This window comes from Vicugna pacos, chromosome 5, assembly GCF_048564905.1.
Source record: "Vicugna pacos chromosome 5, VicPac4, whole genome shotgun sequence".
Taxonomy (NCBI): Eukaryota; Metazoa; Chordata; class Mammalia; order Artiodactyla; family Camelidae; genus Vicugna; species Vicugna pacos.
The window spans coordinates 39,064,867-39,082,390 of NC_132991.1; the positions used below are offsets into that span (position 1 = coordinate 39,064,867).

A 17,524-nucleotide genomic window follows, 5' to 3' on the forward strand; every position below is an offset into this window, starting at 1 on the left:
TGCAATATATTCTACATAAAAAGACTTTTTTTTTTTTTTACTATAAAGTATTTATGTACCAGGCAGGCACAAGGATTTTCTTGCCTGAGAATCTCAGAGTCAGGCTAAGAAGACCTGACTATATCTAATAGTTAGAAACGCAATGTAAAGATTGTGTTGCTGTTTTAAAACAAAAAAGTGGTATTCAGAAATAAGTATTTTCATTCCTAATACATGTATCAAGCAAGAACCTCTGGTTGGGCCTTAATAAACTAGGACTTTAAGGTTTATGGACAATTTATTTGCTTGTATATAAACGGACATATTTATTCTTAAAATGGACGTATATATTCTTTACTGCACTGAAGAACTGTACCTATATAATCTCTCCACAGTACCAATTTATTAGTAACTAGTTATTCATCTTATTACATATTAGTAATTGTTACTAACCTTATTAGCAGCCTGCGTGGAAAAGTTAGGTAAGAGGAAAAACAGATGGTTCCCTGCCCCATACTAAAAACACAAAACAAAACAAATTTACACACCTCGTCTGTTTCATCCATACTCGAAGATTTCACCAGACACGAAGCTGGCCTCTCCTGGATGTGAGCGAGGTCCTGGGGGGCGCTCTGGGACCCTGGCATTGGAGGCAATGGAGCGCGCCTCTTCTTGGGTGCGTCCGATGGCAGGGTGTTTGAAATATACTGCTTGGAAATGGTATTGTACCTCGTAAAAGCTGGACGATGCTTGCTCACCAGGGGAGTTGCAGGGGCACTTGCAGTCTAATGAAAAATGAAAAGGCAAAATCGACAGGTAATTTCAAGAGAAAAAAATACATGCAATTAAAAACAGATTAGAAGAATCTTCTAAAATGCTATATAAGAAAATACGTACCTGCTCCCGCTTTTTCTTACTGCGTTGAAAAAAGCTGAAAAAACCTTTATTTTCCTTATCCTTCATAATGTCTAGGTTTTGTGATATTTGGCAGGACTCTAAAAACAGAAGAAAAGCACCTTACTTTTGTACACGGGGTTGTATGTTCACCTCCAAGGTTTCTCTCAATTACTTTCCCTTCATTACTTCATCTAATGCTAAAAGCAACTCATTATGGTTTACTATGAACCATGCACTCTGCTAGGCATCTTATATCTTATCTAATTCTCAAAGCAATAAGGAAATTTAATATTATTGTTCCTATCCCACAGCAGAGGAAACTGAAGCTTACAGAAACTAAGATACATAGGCCAACAGTCAGGAAATGACACGGGTAGGACATAAACCTAGTTCCTTGTGACTCAGAGTCTGTGTTCCCTACACAATTACCAACATTTCAGAGGTAAAAAGGACTTTCTAATTAAATGAGATATGAAGTTGCTATCATACAGTTTGTCCCTTTATTTTGAATTATAATTTTTCTCAGAGCTAAACTGTTATGAAATATTTAATTCTCCAAAACATGATTCATTATAATTGCTCGGTACTCTGTTAAACATTTAAAAAACATGATTTCTTTAATCCAGTGGTTCTCAACTGGGGATGATTTTGCATCCACCCCTGGCCCCCTAGAGGACATTTAAAATGTCTGGGGACAATTTTGCTTGTTACAGTTGAGGGGAGGGTGAAGAGAATGTGCTACTGGCAACTACTGGGTAAAGGCTAATGATGCTGCTGAACGCGCTACAGTGTGCAAGACAGCCCCTCAGCAACAAAGAACCAGCTGTCCCCAAATGTCAATAGTGCTAAGATTAAACCACATTTCTATCAGAAAGGCAAACACCCAACCTCAAGGCTGTACACATAATACTTCATTTTCAAAGAAGTATTTCCTAATGTTCACTGAAAGAGATTACAAATCTAGTGGTGCTGAGTCATCCTGGCCCAGACCGCCTCTAAATACTATTTCCCACTCAAAGGAACCATTTCAGGAGCCAATCTGATATGGCTTCTCCTGGCTGAAGTCAGGACAATTTGGGCATCATAAGAATAATTCAATAAATTGAATCAGGGCACATATGTTTCACTCCATGAATTCATACTAGAACTAAAAAGATAACTAATCCACATTGCCAATTATTTAAAAAACTGAGTAAGAGAAAGAATCACACTTTTATCCTGCCTTTTCTGAATGGATTCTATCTATGGAAACAAAACAGCTGACATAGAGAAATTTGCTTTTTAAAGAAATATCTCAATTAATAATTAAAGGAATATTTGCAACAGATTGTAATTATTTTCCAACTCCTAATTAACTAAGATACAGCTAATGATTACTGATGGCTAACATCAAAAAAAGATACCTTGTAATTACATGTTTGTTAATGGAAGAACACAATACCACCTATAAAGTATTCTTGCCAAAAATATCTCACCCAACTCTGATCAAGTCTCTAGATTTAAGAATCAATTTGCCGGAAATAGAGAGCATAAAGAAACACAGTAAGTGGGACCACGGGTGCAATCAGCAAAATTCTGAACATGGGGAACTCTATAAGACAAATAACCTGGTTTCTTCAACAAATAAGTCCCAAATTTAAAAAAGAGAAAGAGAAAGAAACACACACAATGAGTGGGGATCTGTACATTTTAAAAACATTTCTCCTATGAAACACATGGGTTTTACAGTAAACCACAATATGATTTCAGTGACTCTGGAAACAAAGTACTATACACTGAAATGTGTGGGATGTATCTATAGCAGAACTTAGAGCTCAATGTATAGTCTTAAATACATACCCCTTTCTTAGGAGTAAATGTATAGTCTATCTATTTAAAAGAAATGTTAAGAAGAATAAATAAATTATGACAAAGTTGGGGCCAGTCCAGGGAAGCAAAATTGATGCCAATAAACATATTAACACAATGTGTCTCAATAAGACATTAAAGGAGAACCATATTTCACAAATTCAAACTTCATAAATCTGGGGCTTCAAATATTAAATAAGCACTATGAATTCTGTACAGTGAGCTAACTGACAATGCTAACAACTAGTAATAATAGACCTGTGGACAGTACTTTATGGTAAAAGATTTTTTCACATGCCTAATTCATTTCTTAGAACAATCCTGAGAGGTAGATGTTAAAGTTGTTATTCTGAGCTCTTTTTCAAAGTTTGGGAATATAAAGAAATAAAAGCAGATGGCATCACCTCATTATGCGTCTGAGTCCTTGGTGATGGTGACCAAAGTGTTTGAGTAACTTACATCAAGACACACAGATGTTAAATGATAGAACTGAACCCAGTATCCATTTAAAGATGATGTATAACACCTCTAACTTATTCTTTTCTCTCTTTTTTTAAAAAGAAATGCTACTATTTCGTTTTAAGATAGACACCTCCACTAATCGAATGTAGACATACAATTAAATTTAGTTGAAATAGTAGATAGAAAATTCATATGGTGGTGCAGTGCAGTAACTATAGGCAGAGTATTCACATATTTATTTTTGGTAAAGCAATTTCCAGGCACCCAGGCATCTCCTATACTAGTTAACTCCTTCTTCACTTAAAGCTCAATTTCAGGGATCACTACAAGTCAGAGTTAAACAGTAAGACAACAGAGACTTGAGCTTACTTAGAAAAGCAACTGAAATATTGTAGTTTCCTGTTTCCCAAAGGGAGGCTGTAAATTACACACGAAGTTCTAAGCCTTCTGATAACATCAGACAAAATAAGGAGACAGGAGCATTTACATTTGGATTGAACTTGTAGATTCTGACACTGTAAAAGGAAATTTTTTAAAATTTCCCATTCCAATCTCCTCATATTATGTTCACAACATTTAATACTCTGCATAAACCATATACTTTTTTATCTGGAAAGGATATTAGAAATCAATGCATTCAGCACCTTCACAGTAAGGCCAGTACCAGTAACTTATGGAATTTGCTCTGGGTTATGTATGTACAGAGTGGCAAAGTTAGAAGCAAAAACCAAGTACAAGTAACAAAATGTTGTTGCTGGAAAGAATCAGAAAACACTTTTCCCCACCTCTTTATTATTATAGAAGTGGACGGTGAGCTCCAGACAGACAAAGCCCTTTGTCCTATCAGCTTGCCAAGTGAGCTTGACAGTTAATGCTGTATCAGAATTAAAATGCCTATCTTCTGGTTATTAGCCAGTGCACACTTCAATATATCAAAAGAATTTTCAACTCCTTTGATGAGGCTCATCTTCATGATATCCACCAAAAATAAACAGTCACCCTATTACTTATTCTTGGCTTAATTCTTGGATGTGAGAGGTTCATTATGTTATGGAAAAATTAGAAGAGGCAAAGAAAGAAGATTCCAATAATCCAAGAACACATAATGAGTAAAGTTTATTACTTTTTTTTGTAGGGTGGTAATTATCATAGTAATCAATTACCTGTGCCTATGCTTTTTTAATGGGAAAAGAAAACAGACTTCCAGACTCTATTATTATTGGCTAATTTTTAATAAAATTTTCATCTATGAAAGTAATACATTTCCAATATAAAATTCTATCCTATAAAGAAAAGAATGAAAAAAGCCACCCATATAAAAATAATAATTAAATAATTAATTTTTAAAAAGCCACCCATAGCCCTACCACCCAAAGGCATCCACTATTAAAATTTTTCTATATCTCTTTTCAGAAATTTCATGTAAAAGTTTTTTCAATACACTGTATGAAACATTTAAATGCTTCAACAGCTGATTTTAGCATAAGCACTTCCATGTTATTACAAAATATTCACAATTTAATACTGCAAAAATTTCCCATCATAATAATACTCTGAGTATTATGAATACTTGTTTCAATGAAAATAATCTGAGACCCTTCCATGGAACCACCAAACTGTAAGCATTTATACCCAATAAAGATTATAGCAAAATCATTTTTACTTGTCTGAGAGTCAAGATATGTTTCTCACATTCTTAAGACAATATTGATTTCAAACAATTACTGAAATGTATTAATTGTATTAAATTAAAAAATCAAGGTAGGGAGCTTATAAACTCTTTTTTGGGGACATAAAAACCAAGGACTTTCTAAGTTAAAGTCTCTTACAGAATACACATAATAGTAATGTTAAGAAAACAAGTAAAATTAGAAGCTTATTTTCAATTTACCCAATAGAAATAATGATTTCATATTTTAATTTGTTTCTACTTATTTCACATTATAATTTGTTTTGTTGTTTCATTATGTCTTACCTTGTAAAGATGAGTTATTGAAGGCAGTAACAGAAGTGGCTATGGAAGGAGGGGGTAAAAGAGGTTAAACTGACTGTAAAGATAGTGTTTGTTCAAGTATAAAACATCACTGAGTTGAAACAGTTGTCTATGGATTATATAAAGCCACTATCTCAGAATAAAGTTTGAAGTTCTCTATACACAAAGGACGTAATCATTTTTCACTAAACTTTTATTTCTCCTATTAAAACAGATTTGTGTTGAAGAAATAAACTTGCATTTATCTATAAGAATCACTACAAGAAACCAGTACTATCTAAGGTCTATAAATTTTAATACATTGTTACTTTTATAGATTAGTACTCCAAGCTATTTCTATTTAGAAGAATTTTCAAATTAGACTGATTTATAAGGCAGTTGATTTTGGATACGGAACTAAGAAAAAGATTTGTCGAAAAATTTCCAAGTTTGAAAGATAATAAGATTCAAACAAAACCACGGTGAGTGTATCATAGTTCACACTTCATCAGAATAGTGATGAATTTACATGTAAATTTTAATATTCTGTTTAAATCTCAAAGCCACAAAGAATTAAGTTAAATTACAGCCCAAAATATTCATAGGTAGATGGAAAATGGAAAATGTGGATCTCAGCTAAGAAGGATACGTTTTTATTCCAATTTTAATAACTGAACTCAAGTTAAATTTTATTACATTTAGTTTTCTCATCTTATTCCCAATGACATATATTGACTTCTAGCTATAGGATCCATATATGTGCCATTATGAATTTGAAAACACTCATACATAAACACAAAACATGCACATATATGCACATCCTATCAAATGAATAACATGAAAAGTCTTACTTACCTCTGCTGACATCCATGGCATATAATTCTCTTAGTCCCAGGTCATTAAGAGATTTTGTCAAGTCAAGGGGCTCCTGAGACTGATAATCCTTCAACAGCAGTGTATGTGATGGATCAAACTCACATTTGCTGCATATAATGGGGACAAGTTCTTGAAGTGGTGCGTGTGGGCTAACTCTCACTATTGTCTTCTGCGTTTTTTTAAAATTGATCACTACTCTCACAGTTTTCTGAAACACAGATAAAAGCCATAGTTATACCATAAGTCACTGAAACCAACTTTCTACAATGGTGTCTAGAATAATGAGATACTCTACAATTATATATTCATATAAAAAAACAGTATTCTGTATTTTGGTATAAGATTTTCTTTTTGATTAATGTTACTTCCTAAATCCAAACCGGATTCTTGGAGTTTGCTTATTAAATAATTTAGATTAAATTAATGACTCTTGTAAAGTATTGAGTAGATTTAAATCCAAAAAGAAATAAAAAAGCCTCATATCTAGTACAAAAAATAGATGTTTTTGCTTTACCCCTTAAAATATTTACTTAAAATTAGCAAACATACTTAATAATACAGAATTATATGTGTTTTATTCTATTTTTAAGTTGAGGAATATTTATCTTTCTAATGGTTTGTCAGTTCTCAATGGAAAAAGGAGTATTTTGTTTAAAACACTTAATTTTTTTGTTAATATACTAGTAAACAATATTAAAATATTCCTTATTTAGACATTAAATACTACTAATTCAAAATTATTTGAGATGAATTTAAGCATCTCAACATGTTGCTGTGATTGAATTAAATTCTGTATGTAAATAGAGTTTAGGAACATGTGACTATGCTAAGTAAAACCTACAGACTACAAATCATCAGCATGTATTCATAAAACTAAAACACCATATATAATCTCATGCTGTAGCATAAATAATACTATTTCGATCTAGATAAATAATAGCATACATCTTGATAGAAAATAGCCCTATATCCCAGTTAATATTTAATATTCAATCACATTTTGTAGAAAGCAAACATGTTTTAGTATTGTTAAAAAAAAAAGCTAACCTTTTGTAAAAAAGCTTCAGAAGAATATAAAGAAAATGTGAGACTATATGTACTCATACATAAATGAACTAATTCAATATATAAAGCTTTACATATTTTCTGGAGTTAAAAATGGTTGATACTATTCCTAATGAAAGAGCATCTCTAGAAACCCATAAACTTCCATCCCTGTTGCTTATAGAAATGGAAAAGATTTTATAAATAAAGGAGAATTGAAGATATTAGAATCACTATGGTTAAAATTTTTTGCTTAAAATTCACACATTACAGAAAACTGAGCCATTGTGTAACTCAAATTAACAATAATTTAGAAGTTAGTGAGTTACAACCACCACTTACTAAGTAGAGAGGGCAAAAATTTATTTGAATAAACTCTTAAAGGAATTGTATTAAAAGATTACAAAACCTTTTTAAAAATAAATATATTTTTTAAAGTAACTTAAAATATAGATCATTCATAATTGTCAGATCCTGATACTGTCACACAGATAATTTTAGAACATCTAAAAATCTATATTCCCCAAGTTCTAGTTAAATTCAAGGATAAATAACCAAGTGAATCCTAAACAAAGTGGCCCAGGAAAACATGATAATCACATTCGCATCAAATTTGACAAGGAAAGGCAATTTTTGTTTCATTTACAATGAGCTGCAGATAATGACTAAAAAATCAACTTAGTATTTTAGTCATAAGATATCAAAATCTACAGTGAGAATCTTACCTCTGGTATTAAAGGTGTAGGTTTTTTCTTATCCAAAATTTTTGGCTTTAAAATTACTTTCTCCACCTCCAACATTCCTATTGGTGTGTTTGGTTTAAATTTAATGGGGTTGTTTTCAGCTGATAGCAGATCAATTGTGTGACTTGATGGATTTAAGTGATACTGTGCACAGAGGAATACCAGCAAGTCCATCATAGGTTTACTGTAAAACAAGAGTAATGCTGATCATAGAACAATGTCATTAACTGTCAAAGTCACCGTTTCAAACATTTTTCTTAGGACCTCTTTTCAGTAGATAAAACAAAGCTACAAAATACTATTTGTGAAAGCAGCTTAAAAATCTAACTACAAGATATTTAAGCAGACAAAATTATAATAGTTTAGAAATTCTGAATAGTAGTCAAGAGAGCTTGGTTCCCTGTGTTGGTTTAAATATTACATATATTTTATCTGCTAAATTGTCTTCATATTATAGATTTCAGGGAAGGAAAAGCCCTTTCCTTACCCAAAAACTGTCGCTTAGATTAGCAGATGCTCCTTTATAGTATCATTTGGAATATGAGAAGTCTTCAGCTTGTGAACTAGTAATATTCCAAAGTTCTCATAAGAATGAAGCATTAAGAACCACCACCACCCTTTGGGCTTTAGACAGCTTAGACAGTATCTATGTGAGGAAGTCCACAAAATCCCAAAGAGTGTCCTACAGATGTCTTAATTCATTTGAGCAGCATTTAATATTTTCTATGCATTGCCAGTACAAGTGTTCTGGCATACCTTCTCTCAGAGATCTAACACTCTGCTTGATGGACTAGACCAAGTGTCCGCGAACTATGGTCTGCAAGTCAAGGTGGGCCCACAGCCTGTGTTTGTAAATAAAGTTTTATTGGCACACAGCCATGCTCATTTGTTTACATAGCACCTAGGGCTGCTTTTGTGTTACAACGGCAGATTTGAGTAGACGTGACCGAGACTGTGTGGCCCGCAAAGCCGAATACTTTTTACTATCTGGTTCTAGACAGAGAAAGTCTATGGACTCCTGTGCTAGACAGTGAAAAAATAACCAAGTAAATTATGAGATAACTTCAAACAGTAATTAAATGTTAAATGCTAATGGTAATACACAACCTATTTCAATTGGAAGTTGCAAATCCAACTTGAGATTCAGAGACACTTCCTAATTTTTGCTTCCCTTTCCACAGAGTCCAATTGTTGACGCAGACTTGTTTTCTCATTCACACCATCAACAGAACAATGTGGTCTCTGACTCTCTTTTAATTGTCAGCCTTTAAAGCACACCAAAAAACTTTTGTATTATGTGCTTTCCTCAAATATCTGGAAATTCTAAGCTGTTAGTTCATATTTAAGACTCAAGCACTAACACAGTATGTAAAAGTCCTATTTTCATGAATTGAGGTACATAGGTTGATGAACTTCACTTGAGAGTAATCAGGTGGCTAGCTATTTTTTTTCCAATGGGAAATACAAATGTCAATAAAAAACAATTCTCCAATTTCTTGACTAGATACATGAACCTGGCTATTGGTTTTTTAGAAACTCGACAGGGAAGTGAGGCTAAAAATCTCACTGTTCAGTATGCCCATTTTAATTTAGTACAATCTGTTTTCATATGCACCCCAACCCCACTCTCCTAAGTGGAGTTCCCAAGTCTGTAGCCTCTTTGGTTCTGTCTTTCCAGAGAGGCAATGTCTGCTGGGGATGAATAAGTTGCCTGACACCGTGGGATCTTCAGGTCAAACACTTCATATAGATTTTCAAACCATCCCCGACCTCACCCTCACCATTTGTGGATCTTGCCCATTCTTAAGCCATCCCAGTTTCTATGGGATAAAGAGCTACATTTCATAATGGGACTCTCACCCCCTTTCTCTCTCCCAAATACCAGTTGCACCCCTATTATACACATATCAAGAAAAACAAAGACTAAGTCCCTTAGGAAAAAAAAATGTTCTCTGGAATATATTTCAGTTCTAAAAATATATTTCCTATGTCTTTATTAAATATTTGCACAGTAATATTTAGGAGTTTTATGTCCTTCTCTTGAGCTAGTATGCTCACATAAATTTTTTATAATTGCCCAAATTTTGGCTTTGGATAGTACACATTTAATTTCATCGAGAGAATGACTAGCATACTGTTATTATTGAAGTTCACTTTTTGGTAGCAGTACTCTATGACGGCAATTTGATGCTACATACCAATTCTAGCTTTGGAAATGGTGCTTCTTTCTCCGATGGTAAAGTTAAGAAGGATTAAGTAAGGTCTAGGTGAATACAATATAAGTACAGTTAAGCTGGAAGAGGAGAGAATTTTCACTACCAACCAAATGGAGAGCTGTCCACTGTGGTCTATGAGTAAATAGTGATATGTTCAGATTCTATTTCTCCTTCTCTCTATGTATGAATGTACTAATGAATGTAAAAACTCTAAACTTTACACCTCAAACATCTTTTATTTCTTAAATGTACAGTTCTTTAGACTCTCTGCCAGAAATATTCACTAAAAGTTAACAAGACAAAAATACTTATTAGTGTAAAGTTTTGTTTTTGTTTTGTTAGTCCCTATTTTTGTGCTACCATTTTTCATCCCTTTATGTACAAATGTATAAACTTTTAAGGAAAAAGATATTCAAAAAATTTTTAAGATAAAGACAATTTAATACTCTTTATACACACCTGTTATTTAACCCTTCTGCTATGCCTTAATGAATTACTGTATTTCTATATGTGATATATAAATTTTCTAATTTAATAAGGGATAGTGGGTAACAGGCCAAGAATATTCTAATAATGGCCTATTCCCTTATTTGGTCTTCCTCAATTTGGTCTTCTATAACCTTTGCACACTATACCGGATTTCATAGCAAAGAAGTTTCATTCCGACTAGAGCCATGTCATGACCTTTGAATTCACTGTCTAAATGTTTTCTAATAAAAACGACTCTTGGAAAGGCAACTATAAGTCATAGAACTTTTTATGATCTTATTCTCTCACTCTATAATTCCAGTTTCAATTTTTAATTCAGTAATTCCAGATCCCAATTTTGTCTAGAAAATATTCCTAACTCCAGACTGATAAATGCAAAAGACCAGAAAGTTCCATTACAGATGTAAATACAGACGGGAATTTAATACTGCCTATAATAATGATATTTCAAATTTCTGGGATAAGAACTGAATTTTCAACAATTGGTACTGGGAAAAATCTGATGAAAAATAAAAGTTATGTATCTACCTTATTCTTTACACTAAAGTAAGCCCAATGGGCCAGATATATAAATATGAGAATATAACGCTGAGGGGAAAAAACCGAAAAGAAATCCACCTTCATGTAGTTTCTGTTCTAGAGCAGTGTTGCCCAAGAGAACTTTCTGCAGTGACGGAGATTTGCTGTCTCTGTGCTGTCCAATAGAGTAGCCAGTCACGACATATGGCTGCTGAAAACCTGAAATACATTGAGCGAGTGGACCAAAAAACTGAATTTTTCATTTGAATTCACTTAAATTCAATTTAAATACTTTAAATGTACATGTGGTGAATGGCCACTCTATCGGACAGAGTAGCTCTAGTGCACTGATTCCCTAAGTGCGATTCACCAACCTGCAGCATCAGTATTGCTGGGAACTTGTTACCAATGCAAATGCTCAAGCCCCAGTCCAGATCTTTGAATCAGATGCTCTAGGGATAAGGCAAGGGAAGCTGATTCTGACACATACTACAGTTTTCAAACCAGTGATGTGGGGAGAAGAGAATAAAGAAACAAGTAAATTGTATAGTAATCAGATAACAATAAATGCTGCAATGAAAAATAAGATAAGGAAGAAGATTAGAAAATGTCCTAATTGAAAAAACAAACATTAGAACAGAGCCCTGAATGGAATGAGATACTGGGGAAAGAACATACCAGGCAGGGTTGACAAATGCAAAGGCCCTGAGGCAGAAGTATGCTCCCTGTGTTTAAGGGAAAACAGAAACCAGCTTGCTAGGGTGAAAGCTGTAGACATGATATCTTATAGAGCTGAAGGGCCTAGTGAAAACTTTTCATGATTTTATGAACTGAGATAGAAAACCACAGAAGGGTTCTGAGGAGTGATGCAAACTACTTTACATTTTAAAAGGATTATATCCTGATTGTTGTATTCAGAATAGTCTGGGGAGAAGTTACAAAGCTACTGCAAAAAATTTAGATGAGAGATGGTGGTCGCTTAGACTAGTCAGATTCCAGATATATTTTGTAGGGAGGTGACAGGACTGATTAAATTCTATGCAAGAAGGAAAGGGTAAAATTACTCAAAAGACAGAAAATGGAGCCAACCAGCAGAAAGAGGCCAGGATTGCAGAGACACTACCAAGTGGCAGGGTTGCTGAAAGGACTCAACAGGAAGCCTAAAATGCTAATTTAAGTTACTTGCTATGTGATATGCTTACTAACCTCTTCCTGGTGACCCACAAAGCATTGCTAAGGTCCTCGTAGCTTTAAGAGGGGTTAAATCAAGGAGAGAAAAGAAATTTCAAAAAATAGAGACTAGAAACTAAGAATCCAAAAATAAGATATAAAGTCAGAGCCAAAGGTAGCTCCAAGAACATAAACCCTCGGGAATTTACAATAATATTACAAAGGGTATTTGTGGAATAGGGGTTCAGGTCAACATTTTGGAGACTGTAAGAGCAGAATGTTCTAAAGATGTAAACTGGGTTCCATTGATATCTAGACATGAACTCCTCTCTAGCAGGACCACCTCTTACAGTCTTTCTTCCCAGGGACATAGTAAGGTGAATGTCACTGAATAAGGAATTTATAGGAACCAATGATTATCTATTAGGTAATTCTGCTTCAACACCCATGAGCTCAAACATATAGCAGACAATATGCATTTGATTTGTCTGTACAGTGTCTGCATGCAAAGGAAAAATTGTTGAAAGAAGATTCACATGCTTTCCAAGAAAACCACATAGGTGAGAAAGCTGTTTTGGTTTTTGTTTTCTAATGAACAAACTTGACTAGTAGCCTTGTTGTAGTGCATATGTACAGAGAGGTGGGACATAAGCATTAAGCTGGGCTAAGACCTTTCCCCCAGACAGCCTCAGACCAGTTTAACTGGCTGAAGTATTTAACTGAAGGCTCAGCATTTGGCACTAAAAGCACAGATGAGGTGACCTTGACCTTGCTGATTTTGAGGGCGGGAATTATTGACCAGCTAGCTCTACATACAGGAGCCCTAACACTATAAAAGTAGGACATTAACTTTCAGGCAGGGCCCACATGCAGCAGGGCTGCTTCTGGGATTAACTAGTCACAAAATGCTCCTACGGAAAACAGTCATCTCTTGAGTATGGTTTAGAATTATCCACCTGGATGCCAAGCTACTTCTACCAAAAACAACAATTTTGGTTTGAGGATAGTTATCCTAAGCTGATGCACCTTGCAGCAGTTGGCTAAAAGGCTCAACACGGGGTCACCACGGAAAGGACGCATGTTTTCCTGTTTGCTAAGGTGGGAGCACAGGCCAGCAGTCCACCTGAAACCCAGCCAAATAATTAACAGTTGAAAAGGACTGGCTGAGTTTGATCATTTCCTCATTCAAATAAGAAACAGTCTTCTCCTCTATTTCGCTACATTACTTTGGATTTTGGTTTATTATATTATTTAACAGAGTCCACTTTGTATTAATATTATTTATGGATTTTTTCTTCTCTTGTAAAGTAAAATGATTTCCTAGAGGGTAGATTTTTAAAAACATTTTTTAACTCTTCTTTGAAATGGAAGAGACTGCTGAGATTTCCTACTCCTTTTAGAAATAATAACCCCTTGTATTAATTTCAAATTTATTAACTCATCGGAGCTCACGACCACCACAAATCTACTCCCACTTGACCAATGAAAAAACTGTGGTTAGAGAAGTCACATGACCAGATTATGAAGGGCATGCATCACATGAGGGTGCAGTCAGGATTAAAATGTCTTGACTCTTCATCCAGCTGCATCTTAGCTTCATGACCCCATAAATCAGGATTCAGGATAGGGTGGATGGTTTGCAACAGGCTATCTGCTGTCTGCTGCAGTTTTAGTTCATAGATTGATGACATCACTAAATTAGCCCCTAAATCCACAGTGACCCTGGTGGGGTCATAACACATATTAAGGGTAATTCTGTCCTAGCTTTATCACCTGCTAGATAAGACAAGACTTTCATTTTTGTGTTTTTAAGTATCAAAAGTCAAAGTCACAGTTCACCGAAGAGGTTTCAGAGGAGCTCCACAACTGCCTTGGTGAGTTTCCAAAAGGACTGCTATGTAATTTATCATCCAATTTGGGACACCGGAGAGCGAAAGGGGGCCACCGTTGGGAATTACTCTGGGATGATAGGTACAAAGAGGGACTGTCATAGGAAAATGAGGATGCATGATGGTAAGTACTTGCTATGACTAGATGGATTTCAAGCATCTGATAAGGGGCTGAACTCTATGAATAAGATACTTCTTTAGTATGATTATTTAAATCTGCCCCAGTAGCTGATAAAGTATTTTACCCAATTTCCTCAAAACTGAGTTGAGTTGAATTGGTTCCAGCTGTCCCTTACAAGTGCATACCAACAACTCAATTAAACTTATCAACAGCAATACGGGAATTTTTAGAACATTCCCCACTGTTACTGATGTTTGTTTATCTTAAGCTAACCCACTTAGTTCAATAATGAGTTCAGGAATCAAGTAACGCTCTCTAACCATACTTGTGTGCATGAAATGAAGTGGATCTGGTACATAAAACAAATAAACCTAACCTCAGAGTCGAGAGTGCTTACTGAATTATGCATTAGGAAACATTCTGAAGAGAGTAACACAGAATTAAAATTTGAAGACAATGATAGATCATAGTAGTATTAAATTGATAAAAGGTCTTAAATATGAAAAACATATTTCTCAATGTAAAAACAAAATGAAATTCCCCATTTTCACCTAAACTCTACCTGATCATTTATCTTGGATGTTATTTTCAAGATTAATTATAAATAATTATCTTCATAAAAATTGTGATTTAAGAACATATCTGTTAAGCACACATACACACACCCCTTATAAAAACAGAAATACTACTAATATATCTCACTGCAGTTGGGGCAATTCAAATACGGACACAGAATAAGATAAAATTTTATTGACATGAAAGTTAGAAATCATTAACTGAAAAAAAAAGGCAGGTTACAAGACAGAATGTGCAATATGATACCACACTAGCAAAGAGAAAAGGGTGCCTATAGAGGTAGGTACGTAGATATACATTTGTGTGTGTGTATCTGTGCACATGTGTGTGGATAAAAGGTTAGAGACAACAATGTTAATAGTTGTAATCTGTCTGCTGAATAATGACATGGTGTTTTAAGGTTTTTTTGGCTTATCTGTATTTTCCTACTTTCTGTAATGTCCAACTATTGCATTTATAGGCATAAAAATTAAAAATAAAATTAACAAGAGTCATTGTTATAAGGTGTAGATGCCAGAGAAGGGAAGGTGGTGAGGATGACCCTCCTAGGAATGACACTGGAGGCCATCTGTGTGTATTCTGTCACCCTTGCCCAACCAGAAGAGCAATCAGTCACCAGAGGCTTGCATGCACCCTGGCTCCAGGCTGCTGGGGGCATTACCTGAGCCTAGACTGCAGGATAACCATCAGGTAGAAACTCGGGCAGCACTTTACACTTAAATAAGCTACCAGTGAAATCCCAACTTTAAGCAGCTTCCGTTGAATAAGTATCTAAATCAAAATTTAAGCATTCTTATGGCATTCAACGTGAGTGTGCCATGCAATAGATTCTCAGCAATGTGTTTTTAAAATCTACTAGCTTATTACATAATGTAATTACCCCATATGTCATTTGACTCTTCTCAATAAATATAAGTATATATGAAATTCTGAAACACTTCTGAAATCCATATCGTCTTTGTATCACTATTTTTTTAAAACAAAAATTGACCCACATTGATCCAGTACTATCTTGTCACTTTTCATAGTTTACTTTTTCCCAGTAGGTGGCACTGTAGTCCATGTAAAACACTCCTGAGCTTGTTCTCTGACCCACCCAGTGCGAGTCAAAACTCTGGCCAGAAAGGCCAGAGAGGTGAGGCGGCTTGCTTGAGGTCACGTAGCAAGTTATGGAATAAACTATAGAGCCTGAGGTTTCTAACTTCAAGTTCTGTGCTTTCTTTATTTGTGTTTTCATTCCTAGTACTCTCAGATTTGCTCAAATCAAAACTAATTCCTATTTATAGCATTCAGGGCAGAAAATATCATAAACTACAGGACAAGAGAGTATGCTAGTATAGCCATGAATACTCTCCCTCTAGGCAAACAAAGAGGATTCATGTCAATCTTTTATCAAATTTCCCAAATGAGAACTGCTTTTAAAGTGTTCCAGAAAAAGAAAGAGGAAAAAGGAACAAACACTCACTTGATGACAAAGGATTACGTACTGGGCAGACACCTGACTATAAGGTAAGGCCCTGGAGGGATGTGCACACATACCAACATGTTTTCTTTTTCTCTTGTAGTGTCTGGAACAGGTCAACCTATACGCTTCTTTTCATTAAAAATTATCTTTTCCCAAATCCTGGTAGGCACCACTGTTTATGCTGTTCTGCAGGTATGACATTTTCTGAGGACAGCCCTAGGCAGCTGGTCGCTAATGCTCACAAGCAGGATTCATTAATCCTCACTTTTAGTAAAGCAGAGAACTGCTCTGTCTGGTGAAAAAAGGCCATTTACTCGACCAGCACACACACTTATATATACGTGTACACACATATCTACCAATACTACAGTATAATGGATATTACATTTAACTAAAGTGTTTTAATTCTCTTTCATTCAATCCAGTTATCCATGATAGCAGGACACAGAAATGCTCAAGAGTTTTCATGCTGGCACTGCAGCTACCCTCACTGTAAGCAAAAGATCAGAAGGCAGGATGGCAGATGCAGGGGGAGTTTTGGTCATTAAAGAGGTGGTATCATTAAGCTCTGGTACCAAGAGATTGTTAAGCCTGCAGAAGGCTACTAACCTGATTCAGGATAATAAGTTTTTAGTCTCCCCCGGAGCACATCTACTACCACCTCCAACTTTATTGTGTTCCCTAATCTGAATAAGCTCTTTGGTGAAAAAAAAAATCAATGTACAAACAAGTACATTCTTCTGAAGATAATGCTGTGCATTACATTCTCGCAAATGGAACATTCTGAGCATACCTCTGCATGAGCTGTACAATAAGAGAGAGGAAAACTTGCAGAAATCTTCCCCAAGAATACATTTTGAGGAAAACAGAAGTCTGAAAAGTTAAATGAAGCATATGATAAGTTTTCTAAATATTTACTTCAGTCTAATATTGATATTATTCTTCAAAGGAAATATACATGTATAATGCCATCAAAATGAATATACAAGGAATATTTATACAAATCAAGAAGAGATGATCTCAAAAATTGTATTAGAGAACTTTCACAGTGCCATATAGAACTCTGATTTATCTGAGAAAACCTCCGGTCCTTAAACTTACTTAAAATTACTCTTCCCTACGCCCCCACCAAATTCCTGTATCATTTTGTTGAAATTTTTCCTATTCCTATTGTTATTACAGTAACAAGACCATAAAGAAATTTAGGTTATCTATGTCATGGGTCTTCACATTCAGGAGCTAACATTTTTCAGAAGGA

At 34.8% G+C, this 17,524-nt stretch overlaps 1 protein-coding gene across 3 annotated transcripts in view; it reads right to left on the reverse strand.

Moving 5' to 3' along the window:
• The window catches only part of COBLL1 (cordon-bleu WH2 repeat protein like 1), a 142,003-nt gene that overhangs the window by 38,331 nt on the left and 86,148 nt on the right, over positions 1-17,524 (reverse strand). For all 3 annotated transcript variants that reach the window (XM_072961072.1, XM_072961071.1, XM_072961070.1), the window contains exons 4-8: positions 7,804-8,005; positions 6,014-6,242; positions 5,162-5,200; positions 877-974; positions 528-764 (exon numbers count right to left, since the gene is read on the reverse strand). In XM_072961072.1, the coding sequence (XP_072817173.1) occupies positions 528-764; positions 877-974; positions 5,162-5,200; positions 6,014-6,242; positions 7,804-8,005 (805 nt within the window). The remainder of the gene's footprint in view (positions 1-527; positions 765-876; positions 975-5,161; positions 5,201-6,013; positions 6,243-7,803; positions 8,006-17,524) is intronic.